The sequence below is a fragment of the Lepidochelys olivacea genome (assembly GCF_965140295.1).
Source record: "Lepidochelys olivacea isolate rLepOli2 genome assembly, chromosome: 14".
NCBI classification, from domain to species: Eukaryota; Metazoa; Chordata; order Testudines; family Cheloniidae; genus Lepidochelys; species Lepidochelys olivacea.
In genome coordinates this window covers 16,767,147-16,790,226 of record NC_140424.1, presented here as the reverse complement: position 1 = coordinate 16,790,226, position 23,080 = coordinate 16,767,147, and the positions used below count along the sequence as shown (strand labels likewise).

The 23,080-nt window shown below is 50.3% G+C and overlaps 2 protein-coding genes across 10 annotated transcripts in view; one reads left to right on the top strand and one right to left on the bottom strand.

Annotated features, from left to right (window-relative positions):
* Window positions 1–23,080, bottom strand: part of LOC311530389 (uncharacterized protein) — an 81,055-nt gene that overhangs the window by 36,587 nt on the left and 21,388 nt on the right. The window contains exon 3 of one of the 6 annotated variants that reach the window (XM_084646933.1): window positions 11,666–11,706. The exons of the other annotated variants lie outside the window; for them this stretch is intronic. Within the exon in view, the coding sequence (XP_084503059.1) occupies window positions 11,666–11,706 (41 nt within the window). The remainder of the gene's footprint in view (window positions 1–11,665; window positions 11,707–23,080) is intronic. 6 annotated transcript variants of the gene reach the window in all.
* Window positions 1–23,080, top strand: part of CYGB (cytoglobin) — a gene marked incomplete at its 5' end in the record, with an annotated part of 49,586 nt that overhangs the window by 11,970 nt on the left and 14,536 nt on the right. For 2 of the 4 annotated variants that reach the window (XM_084646931.1, XM_084646929.1), the window contains 2 exons: window positions 10,053–10,284; window positions 12,477–12,605. In XM_084646931.1, coding sequence (XP_084503057.1) covers window positions 10,053–10,284; window positions 12,477–12,605 — 361 coding nt within the window. Of the gene's footprint in view, window positions 1–10,052; window positions 10,285–12,476; window positions 12,638–17,439; window positions 23,004–23,080 lie in introns of those variants that run through there. The other 2 variants (XM_084646930.1, XM_084646932.1) reach the window with 2 other exon arrangements.

Genomic DNA, 23,080 nt, shown 5'->3' with positions numbered 1-23,080 from the left:
TGCGGAGCTTCTCACTGGAGCTGGGCTGGGGAGACAGGGCTAGAAGCTCCCTGCAGAGTCTCGCTTGCTCCCTCCCAAGGCAGGGAGCACCTCCGCAGGCCAGCTGCTTGGCTGGGAGCTGAGAAGAGGAAAGGCAGTAAGACAACCCTTTGGCCGGACGATTTGCAGAGCTGTGTTGCCGTAGCTCTGTGTCACTGGCAGCATGGCGGTGCAAGTCGATGGCTTGTGAAAACCAGCGCAGACAAGCTCTGTTCACAGAGAGAGAGAGGACTGAACAACGGGAAATGTACAAGTAATAATATTAAACAGCGCCAGCTGAAACCACAGCTCCAGTGAGACTTTTGGAAACAGGAATATGGGTTTCTTAGCGTGAGGCCAGATCACTTATGCCCGGAACTGAAGTAATTGCTATAATGGCTTTTGCAAGAAGACACTGCAGGAGCCATGTGCCTCCAAGAAAACCAAAATAGATACTGTCAGAATTAAGAGCTTGCAGAGCACTGAGTGGAAAGCTAGATTTATGCATCAAGGGGATGTTTGGGTCTCTGGCAATACCCACAGCTTTAATGAAGACAGAGTGAAGCTGAGGCCCATTATGCAGTGTAGCAGGATGAGCTGCCTGTGGTGGCGAAAAGACTATACATGGCCAGGGTTCACATTGTGAGGCTGGTAATTACTTCAGAGCACAGCAGTGGCCTCTGCTCTTTGAGGCGAGCCTCTTAGAAAGCCGCTGAGCAAGGAAAGCCAGAGCTGCTGAAATCTAGACAACAACATTACTAAGGACAGGCGGCTGTCTGCCGAAGGTCAACCGTGCAGTGTAATGCTGAGGAAGGGACGGAAGCAGTTCGTCAGTTGCTAGGTGTTCCTTATTTTGCTGCCCTTGGGGGAACGGCAGAAACCATGAAAAGACAAAGCGGGAGGGAGGGGGAAAATCCACCCCATTGGATTTTGCTTTTTACAGAAGCGGAGACGTTTGAAACAGGGAAGACCTATGAGGTCATCCCAGCTACTCCCTTCCCCTCTCCAGTCAGGGCAGAATATTTTATCAGGCTTTCCATGGTCCATTTCTAAATACCCAACCTCTTCCCTTGGGAGATTAGTCCCAGGGTTGCTTCGTGAAGAATTGCTGGGAGCTACGGCAAGCTCCACTTTGGCACCTGAGACCATCCAGTGGATCTTAGTTCGAATATTGTCACTTTGGGTCACTTTCTCTGACAACATCCTCGCCTTCCCTCTGAGGATTTGTCCTTTCTCGTGTTCAGTTATGTGTCCCTCTCCTCATATGGTGCGTTTCTGCAAAGTCTGGAATGGGCGAAGGGTGCTCAGCGCCTCATGGTAGCAGCCAGCAAGACAAGGCCCTTTGCTGAGATCTCTGTGCACACATGTTTAGTGGGGTGAAGCCAGTCTCCAAAGAGGCATCTTACTCTGAGACTCCCAGCAGCAGCAGTTTCTGACCAGGCCAGACTAATTTTCTGCCCTGTATAAAGGTGAAGCATTGAGGATGGTGAACTATTGCTTTGAGCAGAAACTGTTCAGTAATTTACTCTATGTGCCATCTCCTAAGTCACATGGTATTGTTTCCGCTCCTTGATCGGATGACTCACAAAGCGCTTTCAAGATGGCCATATGAGTGCTCCTGGTGCAGATACAACTTTGCACCTGCATTCAAGGGAGACTCTTGTAGCTGCTCCTGGACCTTGAGAGTGGCCTTTTCTCACCCCTGCAATCAGAATGGACCAGGAGGGGAGAGGAGGTCTTTAAAATTGTCCCCTTGCTGGGCCTGATCCCCAGTGCTGATGAGAGTCCTCTGCAATGGGAGTAGAGGGTTCTCAGCACGCCACAAAATAGGGTGACTTTGATACTAGTGCTGCTCCTGGGTCCTGAGACTGGCAAGGCAGAGGGAGAAGTTTTGGTACCTCACAGTGAGCAGCATACTAACTGTAAGTTAGCTTTTAGCTTCAACTTTTGCAGCCGCTTTGTCCTTGGAGCAACTCTGTGGGCCTCGTAGCACATCCCCTTCCCACAGCTGTCACCACTCGTGGTGTTATGACTCATCCAGCCTGTGTTTTGTTGGGCTTGACGTCTAGGGATGAGCGGTTAAAAATATTTGCACCGCCAAACAAGATAGCCTGTGCGTATCTTCACAAAGAGCACAGCCTGAAGGAAATCTGTTGTATTTTATTATGTATTCCCGCTACTAATTAACTGTTGTAATGCCTGGGACCCCACCCTCATTTAGCTAGGCAATGTACACACATGCAACAAAGAGAGAGTCCCTGCCCCAAACAGATTACAGTCTAAGAATAAGACAACAGGGGAGAGCACCCGATAAAGAGTGAGACAATTATAAGTCATTTGCAGTGTTGCTATAGCTGTGCTGGTCCCAGGATATGAAAGACACAAGGAAGCTAAGGTAATATCTTTTATTGGAGCAACTTCCCCCAGTGGAAGGTACAAGTTTTAAACTACAGAGAGTTTTTCAGATGTGGGGAAAGAAATCAGTGTCCGGGCTAAATAGAAGTTGGGACAGATAGATGAGCATAAAGAGGTGACGTTGTCAGAAGTCACTTGAAATGAGGTGAGCAAAAAGAGGTCTGAAGTGGGCCATTAAGGGTTAGCAGGCAGGCATGTGTTACGGCTCATTGTAATGAGCCATGAAATCAGTGTCCCTGTTCACGCCATGGTTTCTAGTGTCTAGTAGCATTATGAATTTAAGCCCCTGGCTCATCTTTTGAAGGTGTTGTGCAGGCTTCCTTTGAGGATGAGTATTGCAAGATCACATGGAGTGATCCCTTTGTGAAAAGGGTTTGCCCATGGGGGACAGAGTGTTTTTGGTTTTTTATCATTTTTCTGTGTGAATTTTCTGAGTGTAGGGATTGTCTGGTTTCACCCACAGAGTTGTTATTGGGACATCTGATGCCCTGGATGAGGTATGTCACATGTTGCGATAGGCATATGTAGGACCCCTGGATCTTGAAAGGTGTATTGTGGGAGTGTTGATCATTGTAGCAGTGAGATTTCTGCAGGTTTGAGTCTGTTGTTCTGGCAGGGTCTGGTGCTGCTTTGAGTTGGTGGATCCTGATCTGATGAGAGCCTGGTGAGGTTGGGGGGTTGTCTGAAGGGCAGAAGAAGGGGTTCAGGAAAGCTTTCTTTCAGGATGTGGTCCTCATCAAATAGGGGTTGTAACTGTTTGATGATACCCCACATGGGTTCCAATGTGTGATGGTAGGTGACAACTAAGAATGTGTCGTCAGTGGGTTTTTTTCCCTGTACTGAAGCAGGTTCTCCTGGGGTATCTGGATGGTCCTTTCTATGATGCAATCTACTTCTCTGGTGGAGCGTCCTTGTTTAATGAAGGCAGTTTTAAGTGTGTTTAGATGAGTATCCCACATTTTCTCTTTGGAGCAAATTCTGTGGTATGAATACCAGGCTGTAGATAACAGATTTTTTGGTGTGTCTGGTATGATTGCTAGGGGCAGCAATGGAGAAAACACTGTGGGGCCTGTAGGAAACTTTAACAAATGGCTTCTAATGCTCAGTGCTTACGGGGCTCTTTTTATCTGTAGATCTCAAAGCACTTTACAGAGGAGGGGATCACTATTATCCACATTTTATAAATAGGGAAACTGAAGCAGGGGCACCAGAATGGGGGGGAACGGGGGGGCAGGGGCCAGGGTCCTCCCGCTTTTTACTGGCAATAAGGGCCAGCAATGGGGGAGGGGTGGAGAGGAACGAAGGGGGGGGTGGGGTCTTGAGGGGAAGAAGTGGCATGGGAGCAAGGCCTCAGGGGAAAAGGTGGCTCAGGGGCAGGGCCTTGAGGGGGATGGGTGGGTGCGAGGGTGGGGGCAGGGTCCTAAGTTCCCTCTAAGCTGTGCAGCCATGCAGCAGCCTATCAAGGGCCATGCAGGTGCTCAGGGCTGTGGCGGGGAGAGGTGAGGAGAGACGCTCCCCCCCAGCCCGGGAGCTGCTGTGGCCAGGGAGAGGTGCCTCTCCCCCGGCCCCAGCCCCAAACCTGCCGTGGCAGGGAGAGGCAAAAAGAGATGCTCTCCCCCAGCCCTGATCCTTGCACGGCGGGGAGAGGTGCCTCTCCCCGACCCCAGCCCCAGATGGACCTGTCGCGGTGGGGGGAGGTGCCCTGCTCCAGCCCCGGGCTGCTGCAGGGAGAGAGGGCTGGGGGAGTCCTCTCTCCCTGTCACAGCCCCAGAGCAGCCTGCACCCCAAATCCCTCATCCCAGGTCCCACCCCAGAGCACGGACCCCTGGCCAGAGCCCTCACCCCCCTACACTCCAACCCTCTGCCCTCGCTCTGAGACCTCTCCCACACTTATGTGCCTGCTGGGTTGGGACTTCAGAGCAATAAAATGACACGTGCTGCTTCTTCAGGTGTGTGTTTTGCAGGCTGTTGAACTGAATGTGGATAAATCAGATACTCGTTCAAATTCACAGTCAGGCATTTGTAGGTCATTTTTTAAGGTCAATGATAGATATGAACTAAAGACCACCACATTGTCCAACCTCAGCTAGGTTGTCCTAAAGGGCCAGGCTCTGATAACTGCTCCCATTGAGTAGCAGGGGAGGCAAGCGCCCATCACCATAGTGTCTGACCACGTCACAGTCTTTCATGTATTCATCCTTGCAGCACCCCTGGGAGGGACAGCAACATTATGCCTAGTATACCGTTGGGAACCTGAGGCGCAGAAAGCCAGATTTACAAAGCATTTAGGCACCTCACTAAGGAAGAAAGTGGGGATTTACAACTAACTCCTGTTGACTTACATAGGCACTTTTTGTAAGCCCCACTAGGTTCCTAAATACCTTAGTAAATCCAGCCCCTGCCCAAGGTCTGTGACAAAGCAAGGGACTTGAACCGGGCTTACCAAAGTCCCGGGCTATCGCCGCAATCACTGGACCATCCTTTCTCCACTATCTTCCCCTGCAAGTTGCCCCATTGATTACAGCAGGGCTACTTGTTGAGTACCTTCTACTCGGTGTGAGTAGGGATATCAGAACATAGCTCAGAGCTGTAACAAATTCATGGATTCAAGAAAATACACCTTTCCCTAGAAGAACTGAAATTTCAGAAAACAACTCTCCCGCTGCTAAACAAGTGAGTATTGCAATTACTGGAAGGGGAATCACCTTCTAAATACTTTCCTCGATCAAATATTTTATAGAAAATTCACTCCTCCGCCAACATATTTCAGATTCCAAACAAATGAGAACAAAGAGCCGATTCCCAGTGCCTGCAGCCATCTTGCACTTTAATTATTTCCTTTAGTTCTGCTGCTGATAAAGGTCATGTACCTAAAATGGTTAAACGGGAAGAAGGAAAAAAATGACACTTAGGACATCCTGTCCATTTTGTCCAGATGTGTCTCATGCAATACAAATTAGGGGGCGCAGAATCGAATCACTTACAAGGAATTTAATGAAATCGGCATGCAGGCCTCTGTTTTGTATCAATCGCCATTTTGCTTATGCAATGGTAAATATTATATTTGTAATGATCTTGGATGAATCAGAAAACAATATTCCAGACACTGAGATGTTTGAACTACAGGAAAAGATGCAACAGATAGAAAAAAGATCCCTATTCATCAGAATGTGTTATTTTTTTCTCTTCCTCCACCCCCTGCTTTTGTTTGTCCTTTATCAAAATGATAAATTAAACTTCTAAGTTAATTAACAACTACTGATGAACTGCTTTTTTTAAAAGTTTCTTGAGATTCAAGTGAATTTTTATTTAATATGCCTTTCTTGAATTTAACACTAGTGTTTTTCTTCTGGATATAGGCCAAAAGTTTCAGTTTTGAATGCCCAGCTTTATTCACCCAGAAACAATTTTGGTCCAGTGCTCAGGGTACTAGCTTGCAATTCAGGAGACCTGACTTCAATTCCCTGTCTTGTCACAGACTTCTTGTATGAGTCACATAGGCCATGTCTACACTACAATAGCACAGCTGTGGCGCTGTATTGTAGATGCGTCCTACATTGACGGAAGGGGTTTTCCCGTGTATGTAGGTAATCCAGCTTTCTGAGAGGCAGTAGCTAGGTCAACAGAAAAATTCTTCCATCCACTTAGCTGCATCTACAGTGGGGGGTTAGGCTGATCTTTTTCTATCCTTCACTTTGAGAGAGGGGAGGTTCTGATTTCCTAGTCATGATACACATAGTGGCGGTTTCTTTCTACCCCCTTAGCCTCTTTCCCAGACACCATTTTTGCATTCGGAGCAAGTAATGCTTCCCAAGTACCTAAGAACATCACCAATTTCCAAGGGGGTTCCTCTTGATTTATATTGGCATGAGTGAGAGGAGAATCAGAACTTATGTGCTTTGAGTTGGACACACATTTCAGGATAGATGGTTTTCATCTTATGTGCCAGGTCAGCTATTCTTCTGGCTGCTGCTCCCCACTGCCCCTTCTCCGAGCCTGAATTCCCCTCATTCAGCCCTGTACAGAGGCGGTCGCTGCTGAGGGGACCAGATCTCTTTGTTAGCTGGGCTGCATGGGAGAAAGGCCGATCCTCTGATATTACAGCTTGCCATGATGGGTGAGACTCCAACACCCGGGATCCTCGAGAGGATGGTGCCATTAGCACTCACACTGGCCAAAGTGCCCCTGGCCCCACGAGGAGGAAAGATCTGCTAACGTGGGCATGGAGAAGACCAGCTCGGTCACAGAGAAGGACTTCTAGATATTGACATTGGGACTGATCCTTTACTGTTGGCTCCGTTTTTTATGCTGAGTGCTGTAGCCTCTCTTATCTCCTGTGACAGCATGGTCAGGGGAAGGAAGAGAGAATGGGGGAAGAGAAAGAACTTCAGAATAATAGAGCCAGCAGGTATCCAGGCTTAGAAACCAGGGCTCAGGGTGAAGCAAGGATAACAAATGAAACCCTATTGCTATGGAGGGGGAATGTCTGTCCTGCTGGGAGACATTCTAGGCCGAATCCTTGGAACTCGGGGAAAAGGGGAACATTAATAGCGATGCTTCCCTGTATATATAACAATAACCCAGACTGCTGCTTCTCCCCAGCCAGAGCTGCCCTGGCCTAATGAGACTCAGAGATCTCCCTAATGCTCTGTCAGAAGGATGCACGGGACCACAAGGCCTAGTTCCCGGGCCCTGGCACCGTGCGTATTCCACTTCAAAGCCCTTTCTCAGGCTCAGTCTCTCCCGGACAGCTGTGAACGGACAGAGATTGGCTAAAAGAGGCGGGACGGTGAGACCTGGGGTTCAGGAAAATGATTTCCTCTGGCAAGGAGCAGACATGCCGTGAGGAGCCACTTTAAGCTTCTGCCAGGAGAGGTTAAAAAATAATCCAAGGAGCTTGTTCGCGGCTCCCTCTCTGATTTTCAAACCGATGCCTTCCCCCCCCCACCTTCCCTCCTTCCCCCTGCTGCTCACTCTTCACACATTGAAACCTATTTTGGGCCCGCTGATGAATCCCAGATGCCTGAGGGAAGCAACAGAAGCGATGTACGTTCCATTCGCTGCTTTCTTGGCAGCCCCCCGGATCCTCCGGGAGCCAGTGGAGGGGTGGGGGGAGAGGACAATGAGGTGGCACTACGAAGAGCAGGCTCTTGTTTGTAATTGCTCACGGGCTGGCGGGTACAGAGGATGAACCCACCTGGCCCTGGAGGCAGTGTGTACATTGGCATGGGGCCGTGTAGTGCCTCCGAGGGGTTGCACCAACCTGGAAGAGGGAGGAGGCAGATGGCGGGAGGGAGGTGTTTGTCGGGAACTGCGGACAAAGAAGACATCGGGGGACAGCCCTGGGAGCTGAGTCTACCAGCTCCCGAGCAGCCTACGCTGGCTCCCAGCCAGTCTAATGTACACACATAAGGACGCAGAGAGAGCCCAGCTGCTCAAACCTTGGGCTGTTCGGAGTGGAGAGGATGGGCTGAATCCTGATCTCGCCCCCCTCCCCCCCGTGTAAATCTGGAGCAATTTCACTGAAATCAATGGAGTTACAGACTGATGGAGGTGCCCCGCTGCAAGTGACAGCAGACTCTCACCTCTCATGCAGGGATTAAGTAACTCAGCAGAGATTTTTAGGATGTAGGTTCCTGCACACACACACACACACACACACTCCTCCGGCCCCAGGCTTCTGCCTCTGTTACCAAGCGGTGTATGGGTTCACTAGCCTATCGTAACAGAGCCTTCGCCCCTCCTCAGCTTGGAGTGGGACCCCCTGTGCACACAGCAAGTGGACTCAGAGCTCAGCAAAAACTTCCCTTTCACTCACAGCATTTCAGATCCATGCCCCGGGGGTTCTGCCCCAGGCAAAAGGATACCTGTTCCCAGCACAGAGCAAAGCTGCCCTTTCTATGCAGGGCTGGGGCAGCCTCAGCAAATTTGGGGAGTGTGTGTGAGACTCTTAAACAACCACAGCAAAGACACATGGACTCCCCCCTCCCCAGCTCTTTTCCTACTGGGGAATGGAGAGGGAGTCGAGGTTTTAGCTCCAGGTGGCCAATTCAACCACAACTCCTTTTATTTCAGTTGTGATTAATTTGTCCCGTGGCTTTAATCCCATCAGATTTGAGGGTCTCCTGTACCCCTTTCCTGGGGTCCAGGAAAGAGGGTTGGCCCCAGAACCACTCCACTCTCCAACAGGGGATGAAGAAGACATCCCTGTAGGATGCAACTGTAACCCACACACCTTCTGTGTGTAGTGTTCTGTCCCATCTAGTGGCACCAAATCCACTTAGAGAGAGTTAAATGAGTCTGCTCTTCAGCCTTAGCTAAGAGCCAGTTGGCTTTTAGCTCACGTGGTAGAGGCTCATGCACTAAGCTCCAGAGGCCCCATGTTTGATCCCGCCCACCGACGACCGGGGTCTGTCGGCATTAAACAATAACCTAGGATCGGTACATTGGAGACCCAGAAGCCCTAGGGCTCAGCACCGCCCCCCAGCAGGAACATTGGGAGCACTGATTTAATTTCTCATTGTGAAGCCCAGCTGGATTCTCTGGGCCAAGTGCTGCCCTTGATTCCCCCTGTGAAAACTCAGGGGAATCACGGGGGTGGCCAAGGGCAGAATTATTCAATTTGTGTGGACGTGCAGGGGCAGAGTGCAGCTGTTTCATTCATGAAAGCCATTGGAAAGCTGCTGCCACTGAATGGGCTCTGGAGGAAGGAAAACCTGTCTGCTGGGGGCTTTGTACAGACGGGAGACGGGCTTTGCAAATATCAGATTGCAAGCTGTGTGGGGCAGGAAAAATCTTTCACGTTGTGTGCATCGAGTGCCCCGCACAAGGGGGCCATTAGCCACAGCAGTAATAATGACTATGACAAATTCAGCCCCCCCACTCTGCTAGGTGGATGAGTATTTACTGACAGGCCCCTGTTATAGCTGGGAAAGCTCCCAGAACATGGGTGGCAGATGGGCCACGCACCCCTGCCCCCACTGAATTACCGGGAGATGCAGATGCTCAGGACTAACGAAACCTCACGCCATTGCAAGCCAGGAGGTCACACAGAGAGTATGTGGCACAACTGGGAATAGATCCGAGCTCTCTTGCCTCACTGGGCTTTGCTCTAGCCCCATGGTCAGGGGCTCTCAACCTTTCCAGACTACCATACCCCCTTCAGGAGTCTTATTTGTCTTGCGTACCCCCAAGTTTCACCTCACTTAAAAATGACTTGCTTATAAAATCAGACATAAATATACAAAAGTGTCACAGCTCACTATTACTGACAAATTGCTGACTTTCTCATTTTTACCATGTAATTATAAAATAAATCAATGGGAATATAAATATTGTACTTACATTTCAGTGCATAGTATATAGAGCAGTATAAACAAGGCATTGTCTGTATGGAAGTTTAGTTTTTACTGACTTTGCTAGTGCTTTTTATGTAGCCTGTTGTAAAACTAGGCAAATATCTAGAGGAGCTGATGTGCCCCCTGGAAGACCTCTGCATACCCCCAGGGGTATGTGTACCCCCCGTTGAGAACCACTGCCCTAGGCCACTTTACCTCTCACTGAAATTCACGTGGCTTCTCTCTCTTTCCCTCTCCTTCTCTCCCAACTGCACTGTGCAGGTTTTTTGTCAAATTCCCATCTGCCAAGCAGTACTTCAGTCAGTTCAAGCACATGGAGGACCCCCTGGAGATGGAGAGGACCCCGCAGCTGCGCAAGCATGCCCGGCGGGTCATGGGCGCTGTTAACACCGTAGTGGAGAACATCAACGACTCCGAAAAGGTCTCGTCTGTTCTGGCCCTGGTAGGCAAGGCCCACGCCCTCAAGCACAAAGTGGAGCCTGTCTACTTCAAGGTAAAGGACTGGAGCGAAAGTCTCGGACACTAGATGGAAAGGGAAGGAGGGCATAAGGCCCACACTGATAAACGGGTGCTGGCAAGAGATGGTGGGGATGCACTGGTTTATTCTAGCCTCCAGGGTGCTGGCCAGTCCTATGGATTTTTACATCAGGAGTAGTCAGCTTCCTGGGTATCCTGAAGGGGGTGCTATACCAGATAGGGTCTGCTGGCACTGGGAAGAGAGGCTGGAGTCGGTGCTACAAGTCAGCAAGTTCCCTCCCTGCTCATCTCCTCTCCTTACTCACTCAGCTGGGAGTTTTCTTTCGCTCCCGTTAGTAGCCAAGGGGCAGGTGGCACTGACAGGCAGCGAGAGAGCGAGGGAAGGGGTGAGGACTTCACAGGCTGCACCCCAGAAGCATCTCCATGCCCAAGAAACTCTATTGTAAGGCAGGTGCTTGCCAACAGTAGGGGCCTATTTTGGTGCTTCTGGAGGTGGGGGAGTGCAGGGGAGGGCTGTTACAGTGCCAGGGGGTGTGTCAAGTGAGTGGAAGGGGCTATGGGGCTGCATGCCAATGAGATGAAGAAGAGGGGAAAAGAGTTGGGATCCTCATTTGAGGGTTATCTCCTTTGCTGGGAATTGACCTGCCTTCAGATGGAAATGGCCAAAGGGTTAGCAGACAGAGCAATCAGCTGGCTAGTGTAAGTGCAGCCTCCGAGCACCTCCGCATCCTCCGCTGAAATGCAGCTCGCAGGAAACGACCATGCTCCTGCCAAGATGGGGGGAGAATTGCTTTCCAGCTTCCTCCAGGCACCATCCCCCCGCCCCGTGCCACACGGCGCCAATACCCAGTTCTGCTCTCACAGGCAGCACGGGTCCGCGGGATGGTTTTTAAGATGAACCTCAGGGGAAAAACCCCCGCCTCTGAGCCCATGAGGTCGGATTGAAAAGGGCTGTGGCCTACAGCCCTGGGAGCCTCGCCGCCATGGGCCACCTCCCCCAGCCATGGGCATCAGAACCCATCAGTGGAAGAGACGTTGGGTTTTCATTGTGAAACTGGGAGGGGTGGATTGTGGAAGAGAGAAAGCAGACAAGGGGCTAGCTCTGGACCAGGTCACCTACAGCTGTTTTATTTGCCATGGCAGTGGGGTACCGAGCTGCCCCAGCCCATGGAAGCCTGCCTTTCCCCCACAAGGAAGACGCAGGGAACTCCTTCTCCCACAGCTTCTGATGGAGGTAAAGGATTTCCTCCCACTACCAATTGCTAGCGCTCCAGTGGGGGAATGGGATAAAGACCCTGGGAAGTAGGGGAAAGCCGCTCTGCCCCTGCACGGCCAAGCGTGTCAGAAAGCAGTACTGCAGAGCAAAGATGAGGCGACTCAGGGCAGGCAACTCCTACTGTGTCCGTGGGCAGCCGGCCAACGTTCTCCTCTGCCGCACCTGGAGAAGCAGAAAGGAGAGGAAGTTGCCGAGCGCCTAGAGAGTGCACCTGTCCAGAGCTCCACAGCTGTGCCGTTAGAGCAGAGGTGTGGGAGACAGGACACCGGGGTTCTGTCCCTGGCCGACTTGTGGCGTGACCTCAGGCAAAACACATAGGCCAAACTTCTCAAAAGTGGCCCCTCCTTCTGGGCACCTGTGGGCGGGCAGCGCGAGATGCCTGGGGCCTCAGTACTGATTTTCAGTAGCGCTGACTCAGGAAGGCAGTGGGAGCTGTGGGCGGTTAACACCTCTGAAAAGCAGACACTATAGGACAGATTTCAAAGTGCCTAGTACCCAGCAACTCCCACCGTGACGCTTGTGACCTGATTTTCCAGCTAGCTCCATACCTGCCGTACAGAGCTCTTTGGAAAGATCTGCCTTGGTCTCTAGTTGGGAACCCAAAAAGTGGGGCCCCTAAAATGAGCGGGCTCAAGACAATGTAGCTCACAACCTGCCTGGGGTTCAGTTTCCTCTCGGCACAGTGGGGCTAATAACACGGCTTTACATCTCCTGGAGCCTAATGAGCGTCTGTCAATCTCTCAGAGCAATGGCCGGGGGGTAATGCAAAGCAGAGTAAAGTATCCCTATGGACCTGCTCAGCAAGATGGCAGAAGCCCCCTGAATTCAGCCACAGTGTTGCTTTGGAAAAGGGGCTGCCCCAGTGGCCCCTGACCACCTCCCCTTGTTTCCCGGAGAATCTAAGAAACCTTTCCTGTCTCCCTCTCCCCCAGTTCTTCACCGGTGTCATGCTGGAGGTCATCGCTGAAGAATATGCCAACGACTTCACCCCAGAGGTGCAGAGAGCCTGGACCAAGATGAAGAGCCTCATCTACACCCACGTGACTGCCGCGTACAAGGAGGTGGGCTGGGTGCAGTATCCAAACTCCACCATGTGAGCGGACACAGGGGCAGGGAGGGGCGGGGAGGGACGTGCATCAAGACTTCACTTTGGTCTCCCCTCAAGAGCCTCACAAGCTGAGCAGCCTGGTAGGGTTAGCTCTGTAATGGCAGAGGACAAATTTGATCTCCCTGTGGCAAAAAAAGTGGGTTGGGAGTGGCAGAGGGTGGGAATGGGGAATCATTTCGCTCGGTGGCCCAGTCTTGTTCCAGAGGCCAGTAAATTATTGACCTCCCCAAACCCAGAGCCTGGCTTTGATTTGATCCCTGAGAACTGCATTGGCTCAAATTCTGCGGTGAGCCAGAGACACACTGCCCGAATTTACTGAAGAATTAAAAGCCCATCCTAACCCACTACAGTCTGCAGTGCCCCCCGCCATCCTGGGCTCCATACCCATGGGGTTTGTGATTTATCAGGGTCATGTCCTGCTCTCCTGTCTGGTTTGCAAAGGAAACACGTAACTGTTGCATTTTTTAAAGAAAAAGAACCCAGCTGGATAGACTCCAGCCCGGAATTCGTGTGGGATGCAGAGAACCTCCCACTAAACTATAAATCTCTGGTACAGGAGCAGCCCACCCCCTCGCCCATCCTCACCCCATCCCGAGGCAGCAGAATTTCATTGGCACAGAAACGCTTCTCCACGGCTGTCTGTTGCCCGTAGTCCTAGGGGCTCAGCCCACCTGCAAGGTGTGCTGCTGCATTTTCAGAAGCAGTTCCGGCACCACAGAGCATGTCATGGGATGCCATTTATAGGGCTTGTAGCACAGCCTCGTGGGTAGAGAGTATGCCTCCCGAGGCAAGGGGGAGGGGAGGAAATTAGCACAGGATCGGGGCCCTGCTCTCAGAGAAGTGGCAGCAGCAAGAGAACAGGCAGTAGGCAGCGGATTGCTGCTGGCCAGGGAAACGCAGGCTCCAGGGAAAAGGGGAGGCACTGCGGAACCAGGCTGTCTCCCTTCAACTCCCTCAGTCATCCCATAGGAGGTGTGAGAAGCTGGGACAGGCCCCTGAATTGACTTAGCCAGTAGGTTCTACTCACAGTGGCCATGACCCAGGGAGCTCGCAACTGGCATGTGTGCGTCTGCAGGAAGAATGGGGGGTTTAGTGCACCTAAGCCCTGGCTACTCTTAGCACCCTCTGGTTGGGGGAAGGGGAATTATGCAATGAGCAGGAAAGGGGTGAAAAGATGAACTGAACATATTAAGGGTCAAATCCTGAGTGTGATGAAAAGTCTCTACTCACTGGAAAAAAAGCTTTGCTCCTTGAAGCATACATTTGCCCTCAGAGTGAAACTGGGTTCCTCCATATAAAGTGCCTGATAAAAATCACTGCATGAAAGACACTGATTCCGTCCTCGTCAGTATCATGAGCACCTGATAAATCCCCACATTAATTTATAACAAATGACTCTCCAGCATCCCCCTCTGGGAGAGACACATAGTTTAGCACAGCAGTTCTCAAACTTTAGCAACCTGAGGACCCCCCATTTTGATTTAAACATTTTCATGGACCCCCAAGCTTCCCGCTCAGACCCAGGCCCTGCCCCTACTCCACCCCTACCTCCAAGGCCCCCCCACCTCTTCCCACCCCAACTCTGCCCCTCCTCTTCCCCACTTCTTTCCACCCCCTCCCCCATGTGTACCCCGTCCCCGCTCCTCCCCCTCCCTCTGAGCACCTCCTGCACACCACTGAACAGCTGTTCTGCAGCATGCAGGAGGCACTGGGAGGGAGGGGGAGGCATTGATCAGCGGGGCTGGCAGCCCTGGACATGACTCACAGACCCCCAGGGGTCCAGTGACCCCAGTTTGAGAAACCCTGGTCTAGCAGCAGGAGCTCCTTCTGCAGCCTTGGACAAGTCCCTTACCTTCTCTGTCTCAGTTTCCCCACTTGTCAAAAGGGATAGTAATACCCCCCATCCCAATGCACAGGGGTGTTGGAGGGATTAATCAGTGCATGTCTGTAAAGCAGTCTGGTGATGAAAAGCCAATCTGCTCAAATAACTCTCAGAGAAGCTTGGCATGTTTTTCATCCAATAATTATTTCCAAGTAGATGTCTCCCGGATACATCCAGCTCGAGTGGTAAGTGCTACTGCTCAAAGCAAGGGGCAGGGCTCTTTTCCTCGGAGGCTCCCATCTGCAGCAGACTACCCACAAACCTCAGATGTAGTCTGCACCTGGGGAGAGACCTGTTCTTATTCTGCTCGGCATGAGTGTCTCCAGTTATATTCCTCCCAGACATTCTCTGAGGAGCCGACAATGGTCAGTTCCTTGGGAGTGAGGCTGGGACTCTCCCGTTATCAGCCACATAAGAGGACCAAAAGCGTGGGGCTGGGCTGAGTGTGCTCCTTGTACCATGAGTGCCAGTCCTACCCCCTCCGCAGTAGCTCCCTCTTTCCAGCCGGTCCTAAGAAAGTGGCTGTTCTCACTAGGGCAACTCTGTTATACGATCTGTGCTGGCAGCGAGCCCAGGAGCTTTCCCCATGGGCTAAATCGATAGTTACACCAGGGATGGATTTGGCCCCATGCAGCCTCTATACCAGGGGGCTGCTCTGAGCAGGTCTGGAGCCAAATGACAGTTTTAAGTAGTAACTGAAGTGACGTCACTTCCCCAAAACTGCACCCAGTTTGTGAATTAACTTTCCTTACACCTCCCCTCATTTTGTCACTCCTCCAGCTCCTCCATTTGCCCCCCCCCCGCCCCGGCGTCTTTCTCCCTTTCATCTCCCTGTATGATTTACAGGATAAGTAATGTAGTTGGGCCAATAAGAGATATTACTTCACCCACCTTGTCTCTCTAACATCCTGGGACTCACATGGCTACAACAACACTGCATACAGAGTACCACAGAGTCTGCTACCACATGGGACTTCCCTTGAAAATGCCCTACCGGTTATGTAGTGCTCACCCAGCACAGTACATTGTTCTGCCTTTGTAAATAGCCTGCTGCTACATCATACTTCTATCGTAACTACCTGCCCTTGGATGGTACTTACTCCACACACATTCTGCCTTGTTTGTCCCAGGCAGACCAGCTAGTAGACAAGCGAGTCAGAGAGCAAGAGTCCTATTGAGATTGGAAGCTCTTTGGGGCAGGGACTGTCTTCTCCTGGACTGAGTACTGTTGATGCGTAATTCACAATACTGAGTAATAAAGAGCTGCTGGTGCATGTTATAGGCCATGAAACTCAATGACGAAGTTTGACCAAACAGGCATTTATCGTTCTCTCACCATTTTCCACCAATGAAGAAGAGAGTAATTCTGCTGTGAGTTAAATCCTTCCCCTTGTGCATTGGCGGTGGCCGGGTCCCTTTCTGTGAGCGTGGCTGGTAGAGCACAAGTCTCTTCGCCTCTCACAGGGAGGAGCAGGGTGGAAAGGAGCAGAATGTTTTGTACGTGGGCCCTTGTTTATTGCATTTCTCTGTAACCTTCCCCACAGGTTTGGAATTCCTTGGGAGACAGAGGGCTGGGGCAGGGGGGTCATGTATGGAGGAAGCTGGGGGCCACACTTCCCTGTCGCGCACAGTTCTCTAAGCTGCTCGTCTGGACTTGGGTCCTTCAAAGTTCTGAGCCCTCTAGCCCCAATCTGGCAGAGCACTTGAGCACCTGATTCACTTTAAGCACGAGTGGGCCTGATCCAGATGTCAGCGGGTCTGGAGTGCTCAGCATCTTGCAGGATTGAGCCCTTGGTGCCTCTCTTCTTTCTCAGCATCCCACAGCTATGAAATGGCAAATTCCAATAAGATTCCTAGTGAATCTAACCTCAGCTGAGCTGATCAGACACTAAACCCTTCTTAGGCTCTGGGGCAGGGCCCGGCCCTCCATTCCTGTCTTCTTGTACCAATGGCTGTAACACCTCCGGTTTACAGACACCATCATGTCATTGTGTTACCCACAACCACCACCCTTCACCGTCTGTGCAGCAGCTCTGCTAGCAGACACATCCAAACCCCATCCTCTTCTGCCAGAAGGAAGCAATCTCTCCGCGCAGACCTCTCCCTTTACCCTGGGCCTACCCACCTTTCCCATTCTCTCTCATTCCCCCTTTGCCCTTCCTCCCCATGTGCCTTTCTACTCTTCCGGCTAATGGGTTAACTAGCTCTTTAGCACCCCGCAGCTCAGACTGATCTAGTAACTAGCCCCAGCTTCCCTGAACCAGGCCCTTCTCCGGGGAAACTAATTGAGCGTACAGTGACCAGAGTGCTGGTTCAGCTGTTGGCTCTCAGCACTGTCAGACCCGTCTGATCCCAGTGCCATAAAGTTCTAGGTACTATGGCTTGGATTTAGTCATGGGCTATGCCGAGATTTCGTAAAAGCCTATGGAGATGTCCTGGGATTGACACATCAGACCCATGGCTCCACTTGCTGAATGTTCCCCCCTGGCATTTTGAGCCAGTGTTTTCATTATGTGCAGTTTCTGAAGAGTCCAAGTGAAAACTGTGGGGATCAGAAAGAGGGTCTCTGCAGATTTTTGGCGTTATCCCCAACCCCAAGTTCATCTCCTTTCCTTGTCTAAAGAAGAGGGGGAATTTCTTATGCATGGGGAGAATGGTAGCAAAAAATTCCGATCCCAGATTTTGATCAGAATTGCCAATAAAAAAAAAACATTCTCTTATCACCCACAGATAGGTCTCTTTCGGCCTTCTCTCTCACTCGCGAAGAACCTGCACTGTCTCCTTGAGCCAACCTGAGACTAACCCAGGGTCCTTTAAAACATATATAAATGTAGTGCTGGTGGAAGGTACTGGACAGACAGTCCTGGAGACTGAAGTCCTCTGCTGTATTTATCTATTGCAAAAGGACAGCACGGGGAGCAGCAATGCAAACTTCCCTGCACCATGCTACCAGAGCACCGCCTTGACCTTGACTTGGAGGGACCGTCTTGAGCAGAGAGGCCAGTTCAGTCTCCTTCCTAGTCTCTCTGCTGAGAGCATCAGTTCAAGAGTTTAAGGCCAGAAGAGAGCATCAGATCATCTAGTCTGACCTCCAGTATATCACAGGCCACTACATTTCCCCCAGGTACACCTGCACTGAACCCAATAACTTGTGTTTGGCTAAAGCATCTCTTCCAGAAAGGCAGCCAGTGTTAATCTGAAGACATCAAGAGCTGGCAAATCCCCCAGTCCTCTTGGGAGCAAAGATGGCTCAGGGTATTCTAGGGCATGGAGCCCTTTACCTCAAAGTCAACGGTTGAAATCCCCACCAGCTTGGTGGAGACAGAGAGAATTTTTTAAAGGCACAAAGGGCATTTCAGCGCCCAATCCTCATTAAAAGTCAGCGGGAACCAGACACCGATTTCCTATTGTGAACTTTGAAAATCTCCCCCAGAATTATTATCCTCTGATTGTTAGACAATGGCCTCTGTGGAATAGCTCAGTCTCAGCCCAGACTCTAGCAGACCGGTGTCCATGATGTCACAGTACCCACCACTGGTCTATCTTACCCCCAGCTGGCAGAAGAGAAACTCAGGAACAGAGGTCTGAGCCTGCTTAGGCTCTGTGCTGCTCTCCAAGCAGCGCACGGGGAGAGAGAACAGCTTTTTAGCTTCAGACATGACATGACTTAAGGGTAGCGAGAGGCCAATTTTTATATATATATAAAAAAATCCAAGCGGGTTGAAGAGAATTAAGCCGAATGAGGGAGTTTGTTCCAAGACCGAATGGAAGGCAAGCCTGTGATAAATACATTAACTCTCCCAGGGAATGATTTCTCCCCGGGTGGCAAGCAGCCAGACATTCCTGACTTCACTCACTAGCAGCCAGATTGATTTATTCTTTGAAATAGCTCAAAGGGTTTTTTTCTTCAGTGCATGAAATGCTCTGGCCTCTCTGTATTGGCTGCCCTAGGGCCAGGTTAGGGCATGTCTATACGTACAGCACTGCAGCTGGACCAAAACAGCTTTGCTGCTGCCTGGTGAGGACACTCTGTGCCGATGGGAGAGCACTTTCTCGTTGGCGCTAAAAAGAAACAACCCACATCTGCGAGCGGCATAAGCTATGTCAGCGGGAGCAGCTCTCCCACCAACATAGCACGGGGCACACGAAAGCTTGGGTCGGTGTCGCTCAGGGGGGTGGAAGATTCATGCCGCTGAGTGACACAAGTTTTGCTGACATCGGTGTAGTGTAGATACAGCCTTAGTAAGAAGCCCAAAAAGCAACACGTGCACATTGCAGTCTTCCCAACCAAACACAGTGTCGGCAGCCTCTGCATTTGCACGACTCAGGAGACTTGAGAGTAAGAGGGACAGGGCTGCGAATGAGTCCCTCCACAGGGTTTTCATTAGGCACCTTCATGAGCACCCCTGCCTTTCCTGGCACTAATGGGGGTAAAGATATTAAATAGGATTCTCTACCTTGTTCACTAGCCAGGTGTGGGGTGCAGAAAGATCCCCATTCAAGGTCACCCCACTCTGATCCTACCAGATAGGAAATGGATCCTGCCAGGGATGTGTGCCATGCCCACTGAATTCTATTAAACAGAGCTGGTTGCTTTCTCCTCCCATCCTTTTCCCCTACAATCACCTTTCTCCCTCTCTGCTGCCTAAGACACTGAGAACCCCATAAGACTTCTAGGATCGCCCAGGAAAGGAATGCGAGCTGACACAATGTCCAGATGCGGAGAGAGCAGCCCCTGGGCCAAGGCCCAGTTAAAACAAGATAGAAATGGAAACATTATGAACAAATTTCTTTTCCCCCCCCTCTTTTTTGAGCCCTGGATTTTAGCCAGGGTTTGGGCTTATATAGATCATAGATCATTGCAGACTCTGGTGTAAACTAGCATTTGTGAAACATTATAAATCACCTGGCCTCTTTACACAGCCATTACTGTAGCACCCAATCATCCCCACTCTCCTGGATTAGCTTCATTCTGCCACATATGGCTCTGCTCACTGGCTGCAGCACTAATAGGGAACACCCAGCACAGGGGCCTTCAGACCTTTCAGGAAAGGTAGAGATTTGACAACCAGGAACACAGAATACAAATTTGTCCGGGAAAGGAACAAAGGATACTTTAAAAATCAAATAGCTAGAAGTAGGTCCACACCAGGCCACCAAATCTGATCCATCCCAGAGCACTGGAGAAGTTAGAGCCAGATCTCAAACTCAAAAGTGGACCATGTCAGGTCATTGGGGCGGAACCCCCAGGTGTGGGATGCTCTGGATTCATATCCCCTTCTAGAGCTGACCTTTGTGAATCAAACCCATGCCTAGAATGACAATAGCCCCATGAGTCGTTTTGCTTGGTGCCTCTCTCATGGACAGTGCAGAGCTGCAACCACTCTGCTTTGCAGCTCTTTCCTCCAGAGCACAAAGGCAGAACGGATACGTTAAGAGATACCCTTCCAGACAGTGTGTGTCTAACCATTAATGGCCCTAGCAAAGGGTATTTCCTGGGGATAAATGACCAGTTGGATAGAAATAACCATCTGACCTGCCTACCTGTCTTTCCAGGTACTTGTCTGATCTCTGTCACTAGAGTATCTGAACCCCACATGGTCATAAATCCCCAGTGTGGAGGCTGTTATAAGATTAAAGGGTTTAAAAAAAACCCACAGGAACATGGATTTATAATTAGGGACAATGCAGGGTCACTTGGAATGTAATGGGCTTGATTTAGAGAATTAATACCCTGTATGTGCACAAACATCTCAACAGCTAAAATCTGAATGTCTATTCAGCTGCTAGCCATTTGTATGAACTTCAGGGACGTGTTCCACCTGTCAGCTAAGTTTGCAGCTGGGTCATTTCATAGCTAGGACCATATTAATTACAAATGGGGAAAGAAAGCTGTTAATTCATTGAGTTTATGCCCGTGGAAGGGCAAGGATAGGTATCTAACAGGTGATTTCAGATGTCGTCTACCTAGCCCCCAGGCGTGTAGTGTGGGTTAATGCATTAATTTTTGCAAAGCCCTTTGCAATCCTTGCCTGGAAGGTATTCTAGAAGCAGAAACCGCAATCAATTAGCTCATGTTATCTAAGTGCTATGCAGACAGTGGACCAGATCCTCAGGTGATGTAAATCAGCATAGCTTCACATACTTCTACGGAGCAATGCTGATTTACAGCTGGCCCATTATGTGCTAGGTGTTGTTACAGTCTATGAGTAAGGTGAGTTAGTAAATATGTGTTTTCAATCATTGTCTCCTTGAGGGAATTACCCACCCCCATCAGACCTTTTCTCTCCATAAGACGTAATGGACCAAATTCCCCCTTGGTGTAATTGGGTGCAACTCCACTGACTTAAATCCAGTCACGGTCACTTACTCCAAGGCTAGATTTGGAGCTAGGACTTTGGTCCTGACACAACAGCCATTGAAATCAACAGAAAGACAGGTCAGTGGGCGTGAGCTTGGCTATGAAAGGCCCGGAGGATTGTGACTGTGGAGGTATGGAATTCATTGCAAAAGTCTGGCATGGGAGGTGCACAAAAGCCACAGGGTTCAAGCGCACAATCAGTCTGGGGGCCTCGGTTTCTTGATGGCCAACGGGAGACACCCAGGGCTGATTTTCAAAGGCGCTGAGCACCCACAACTCCAGCTGAAGTCAAGTTAGGTCTTCGTGTGGTTCAAGCTGTCCCCCACCAGGAAACTGTGACACCCAGAATTAGTGGACACTCAAAAATGTTGGTATTTTGTGTCCTGAGCAGATTGTCTGTAGCGTCTGGAACTCAGCGCAGCAATCACATTAGAAAGACACATCACAACTTGGCGTATTTTTTTTAAGATACATTTTTCTTAATAACATCCAGCTGTGCACAGCTGCTATCCCTGGAGGATCCACCCAATAAGCCAAATCGCAGGCCATTCAAATACATGCAAACAAAAACGTTTATTTTTACCAGCGCTGTAGGAAGTAGAATGAATGGGGCCGTGCCAGAGAATAGACACAGATAAAGTCAACACCCCCTCTCCACCCCCAAAACAGAACAGGGCTTGCTTAGATCAGGAAAATCTCAGCAGAGAAGAGACAAAACCAAGTTGAACATTGGAAGGGAAATAATTCCTGAGCAAGACAGGAATGAGAAAGGCTGTGAGGGAGAGCAGAAGGGAAGAACTGGTCTTGGCTCTGAACGTGGTTTTCTCTTGCATGCACAAACATACGCGCACACACACAGCTGCTGCATGTTCCCGACAGCTCTGTTTCGTATCCCAAATGGTCTCCTTTCACCACCATCCAAAATTTTGAAATGGAGATTCTTGGAAACTGGACTTCATTTATCTCCAGCTCCATCTTCCCCTGCCCAGTGGATGTGCAGTACATTGCTTCTTGGCTTGTCTGCAAGCCGCCTGTTACGAAGGCATGTTCCAAAGCAAATGCAGGCTGAATATACTTCGGTTTGAATTAATGATGAAGTTGCCTAAGCCCACATAAGTAGGGGTAGCAGAATCTGGGCCTATAGCAAAGAGTATCTCACTCAGATTAGTCTATAGAAATCTGGGAGGCTACTTGCACAATAAGGTATTATTCATTCTAAGGGTAGCCAATTCAGGATCTTACGGCCTGCTCCAAACCCCACAGATGTCAACAGAGAGGATCCCATTGAACTTGGGATCAGGTCTCCTTTGCATTCCTCTGCTATCCCCCATCTGAGTCTTCCTGTCCCTTCACAACATGGCCATGTCTACCAGACCTAGGACACTACCTGTTCTTCTGGTTTACCAGGTCCATGGAGTCCTTCCCCTCCCATCAAAGTCTCACCGCTACCCTCTCTGCTCCAATAACTTCAGTTCACTAAATGTTCTTTAGTTCAACTTTAAAACCACTGATTGACATGCCAAGCTGTACCAGCGTTGCTGTGACAAGGGGAGCAGCTGCCTGGAAAGGATCCCTGCCTGTCACATAGCTGGGCATACAAGGAAGAAGCTGACTCCCAGAGGGGAAGGGTGTGTGCGCTTTTCCCATGGCTGGGGGAGGTAGGGAACCTTTAACCCTTTCCAGGCGACTGCCTCACTTTCTCAGAGGCCAAGGGTAAAAGTGAGAAAACACAGGGTATCAAGCACATGCCCAGCACATCGTTCACACTAGGTTTTGGGTTATATATCTATCCATTTCTGGTTCAATGGCAGGCTGCTCCATAGTGCAATACCACCTCAGCTGTCCCTTCCATCTCAGCGATACAGTTTTCTGCCCCACTTTTCAGTGGAAAGGCTTCGATAATCCTTTGAAGAACAGTTTCCCTCCTCTCCCTTCCTACACAGACAGACTAGAAAGGGCTTGTTTAGCCTCATCTCTCCTCTCACGTGGGTTGCACAGCTGTTACTCTCTGTGCTTGCACTTCTGCCTTGGGCCTTCCAGCTCCCACCTCTAGTGCAGCCCTGGGTCCGTATTTGGTAAGAGTCTGGTGCAGTTTGGCATGTTTTCCTGCTGGGGGGGTGGGGGGGATAGAGTCTTTCAGGATGGAGGCTCTGTACAGGGGGGTGCAGCAGTCTAGGTTGTCTTT